Source organism: Xiphophorus maculatus, chromosome 6 (assembly GCF_002775205.1).
Source record: "Xiphophorus maculatus strain JP 163 A chromosome 6, X_maculatus-5.0-male, whole genome shotgun sequence".
Classification (NCBI taxonomy): domain Eukaryota; kingdom Metazoa; phylum Chordata; class Actinopteri; order Cyprinodontiformes; family Poeciliidae; genus Xiphophorus; species Xiphophorus maculatus.
Genome location: NC_036448.1, coordinates 29,221,142 through 29,225,100, shown reverse-complemented (window position 1 = coordinate 29,225,100; position 3,959 = coordinate 29,221,142). Strand labels below are relative to the sequence as shown.

The 3,959-nt window shown below is 52.7% G+C and overlaps 1 protein-coding gene across 2 annotated transcripts; it reads right to left on the bottom strand.

Annotated features, from left to right (window-relative positions):
* Nucleotides 1-339: 339 nt before the first annotated feature.
* Nucleotides 340-3,677, bottom strand: ptma (prothymosin, alpha). Of its 2 annotated transcripts, none has more exons than XM_005813459.3 (5): nucleotides 3,506-3,677; nucleotides 1,540-1,605; nucleotides 1,381-1,465; nucleotides 1,209-1,294; nucleotides 340-1,124 (listed from the first exon to the last, which is right to left on the bottom strand). In XM_005813459.3, the coding sequence occupies exons 1-5, from the start codon at nucleotides 3,548-3,550 to the stop codon at nucleotides 1,086-1,088; spliced, it is 321 nt and encodes a 106-aa protein (XP_005813516.1). In that variant the 5' UTR covers nucleotides 3,551-3,677; the 3' UTR covers nucleotides 340-1,085. The 2 variants fall into 2 exon arrangements, with proteins under 2 accessions (XP_005813516.1, XP_023191169.1); XM_023335401.1 differs by lacking the exon at nucleotides 3,506-3,677 and adding an exon at nucleotides 1,675-2,372.
* Between the last annotated feature and the right edge of the window lie 282 nt (nucleotides 3,678-3,959).

Below are 3,959 nucleotides of genomic sequence, written 5' to 3'. Positions count from 1 at the left end.
CTAAAGTCCATTTATTTAGGAATTTTATCACAAAGTAAAACATTGTGTTAAAATTTCTGAACTAAATTGACTTAAAAAATATCTGAATTTAAAGGTAGTAAATCTCTAAAATTAATTTGAGACATTTCTGGAGGCAAAAACAGGTTTAATTTTCCACAATATTGACTTTCATAACAAAGCTCATCCAGATTAGGTGTTTTTTCAGATTAAATCTAAAAATCTGCGTTTTGTAGGTCATGCATGTCGTAAATCAACATTTCCGGAGCGACTTCCTGACTCACCTTGAGCGGGTTTTCCCGCCGCCAGGAAGAGGAAATGAAACCAGGCAGAGATGTGAAGTACAACTCACAAAATAAAAGTCCGGTTTATTGTCAAACAACAAACTTCGCACATACATCAAAACAGGCCGTCATAAAACAAAATGTCGCTGACAAAGAAAAAAAAAAAGAACAAAAGGAAACAGAGGCTCTTCTCTTTGGCCTTACCCTCCCATACAAACAAACTAGTTATGGTACAGCTAAAGTACATACATTAAATTTACTGGAATGCTCTGAGTTCAGCGGCGTTAACAGGTTGCCTTTCAGCTTTTATTCTTTTTTTTTTAGCTTTTTTGTTTTTTACAGGTTTTCTAGTATCTGAGATATTGTAACATGGTCAACCAAGTAAAATCTTTTCGTTACAGAAGAAGCACCGATTTGGTCTGACGAGATCGCTGCCGAGAGAGAAGCTGCCCCCCCCCTCCCTCTCCTAACAATATGTACAAAAATATAAAATGTAAATAAAAATACAAACAAATTCTCCGTTGGGGTTGTTGTTGCTGAAGAGAAGCCAGATTTCTGCGTCGGGCGAGGCGGCGGGTCCTCTAGAAAATTTGTCTTGCAGCCTGGAGGTCAGAGGTCAGGGAGATGGGAGGGGGTGGACGTGGTGATGCTTGTTGAACTCTACTTGCTAATGACCATGTTGGTTTTTTTATTATTTTTTTCCTTTAGGTCAGTCCTCCCGCCCCTCCACCTGTGACGTGTCAGAGAGGTCAGAGGTGAAGAACCAGGAAGTGGTTCAGCAGGTCGGCGCCGCGCGGAAACGCATCAATCGTCGGTTTTCTGCTTCTTGGTTTCGACGTCGTCCTGAAAGAGGAGAGGAGACACCGTTAGGATGGGGGGCGGCGTTGGGATGGGGTCAGGACGGGGTCAGGGCTGCCGGCGGCTCACCTCGTCATCCTCGTCGTCGTCGTCAGCTGCCCGTTTTGTGCCGCCCTCGATCTCGTCTTCATCATCTTCCTCGTCCTCCTCATCTCCTGCAGGAAGCAGAAAGAGGTCAAAGGTCTGGAGGTTTTAGAAACACCCACCCCTTCCGTTCCCATGGTAACAGATGGCGTCCCACCTTCTCCGTCGTCCTCCTCTTCTTCCTCTTCCTCCTCATCCACCTCCTCCTCGTCTACCTCAGGCTCACCGTTCTCCTCATTCTCCTGAAGGAAGAGCAGCTGTCAGCTAAAGTTTTCATCCCTTTACAGGATTTTGGCCAGAAGTTTTGGGCCCCTACCTTCCCGTTGGTGGCAGCATCCTTGCCGTTCTCCTTCTCCTCTGCCAGCTTCTTCTCCTTCAGGTCCTGCAGCAGAAGCAGCATTAGCGTTAGCGTAGCGGTTAGCGCTGCCCTTCTACCCACTGGCCTACTTACAGCTGCACATTGTTCAGCCCTGTTAGCCAGCAGATCCTCTGCAGATCCTCCCCTGCCTCCTCCCCCTCCATCCGCTCTAATGTGTTGTAATCTGATACTTTGATGTGGCCCCAGGGGAACTCTGGGTATTGTAGTCCTCAGCCTGCCTGCCATTGCTGCCATGTCACGAGACACGCCCGGGAGAAGCACTGCGATACCCAGGATGCATTGCTCGATTTAAAATAACACAGGAGGGCGCAGAAGGAGGAGGAGGGTGATGAAGAGGAGGCGGAGGAGAGCGACGCACGCTGCTGCTGCTGGCCGCTTGTTGTAACGGAGGACAATAGAAGACGACACATGGCAAAGGCTGCGGGTCCGAACGGAACCGAAACGCGCCGTTAAACCGCGTCCACACAAACACTTTCACCGGAAACACGCTCCTCCCTCCCGCGCGCCCCGCAACACGCGCGCCCACGCACCCACTGCATTTACAGTTATTGATTAATTGCTTAATATAATCTCATTGGTTGGAATCCATTAAGCTGTTCAGAAGCGCCGGAGAGCGCGTGGTGCGCGCCGCGCGTAAAAAGACGCGTGTGCGTAAAAATGCCCCAGAACTAAAAATAGAGGCAGCAGGCGCCCCCCGGATTATAACACCTAATACCGGAGCCGAACTTTCCCCTCTCTGCCTCCCTCCGGATGTTCATTCATCACCAGCCGGAGCTGCGCTGCCGTTTGCCCGCTGCGCGCCCCGCCGCCGCCGCTGCTGCGGAAACACGGCATGCCCCCCCCACCCCGACCAGAACCGGTTAAAGTTTCACCAAACCAGAACCAAAGTCCGGCTGAAGCCAAAACAAGTGGGCTCACAGTCGGAACGGCGGAGGGAGAACCACAAAGAGGGGAAAACCAGCGCCGTCACATCACACCTCCACGGCGCGCCCGCGCACACGCACGCAGGCGCACACAATGAAGAAGGTTACAAAATGAGACAGAAAAAGTTTCCCCCCGGAGATACAATCGAAACACGCTGCAAGAGAAAAAAAACGCTGAAGAAGAAGCGGAAGCCGCGCGGCTCCCAGGCGGCGACCCGATCCCGTCCGTAAACAAACCGGGTCGGACTGCGGCGGCCGGCAGGTGCCTGCTGGGTCACACACCGAACCAGAGATGGACCAACAAGAACCAACAAGCTGGAGGAGGTGAAAGTTGACAGCGTGAATTCCGCACCTCCTGCCGCTCCGCGCTCCATTCAAACGCATCAACTTCTCTCCACATCCGAACCGGAGCGCCGCCGGAGCCCCGGCAGCTCCGCCGACACACACATCCGGAAGGAGACTGGACCCCCCAGAAAGTCCGAACCTGATTGTCCTCTGAATGTAAATCACTTCCAGCATCTCTCAGGACGCGAAGGAGGGAAAAAAAATGTGAGAATCGGCGCCTCAATCGGCGATAAGAGTAGCGGAAAAACGCGATAAGTGCGTGTTGGAGAGCGCGCCGTGCGTAACGCACCGGTTCGGGCTGGACGGCAGAACCAAGCCGCTTGTATAAACAAAGAACCCCGCGCAGACTCTTCCTCTCCGGACAATGAGACGCGGCGCTGGAGGCGCAGATCTCCATGATGCGGAGCTCCGACTCCCAGCTTTATTCTAGGGGTCCATTTACTGGCCCCCCTCTCCCTCCCCATCAGTATCGGGACCCCGGCTGGTTCGGCCCGGTTACTCGATCACTGGTTCCTATGATCCTCTGGGCTCGAATGAGCGCGAGAAAGGTTTGGTGAAAATCTAGGTTACGGCTTGGAGACGCGTAAAGCTGGAGAGGGGCTTAGGGAGGAAGGGGAAGGTGAGCGGCGGCTTACCTTGGCAGAGATATCCGAGCCAGAGTCCACCTGCGTGTCCGCCATTGTTTTAGTTCAATAAAATAAAGGACGGCTGAAAGGAAAGCTGGAATAAAGTAAATCCCCTCTGCTCGGCTGCGGATCTAGCTGGATTAGATTGTGCCAGTGGCCGACGGTGCTCACGGCCGAGCCTTTAATATAGGCTTATGGGCGGGGCCTCGCGGAGGTCGCCGGCCGCTGATTGGCTGCTGGCAGCACAGAGGTGTTTTCTTCGCGCGCCGGAGTGGAACAATGGGTAGAATTTCTATCTGCTTAGGCCACGCCCCCTTCTGTTCTCCCCATGCAACCGTCCCTATTCCGCTAAAAACAAATAATCCGAACCGATTAAAGGCAGCGGAACGGACCGCACCGTGACTCACGGAGCCCGTCCGACACCGTGGAGGCCAGAAAACCGGGTCCGAACCGAGCTGCGCAG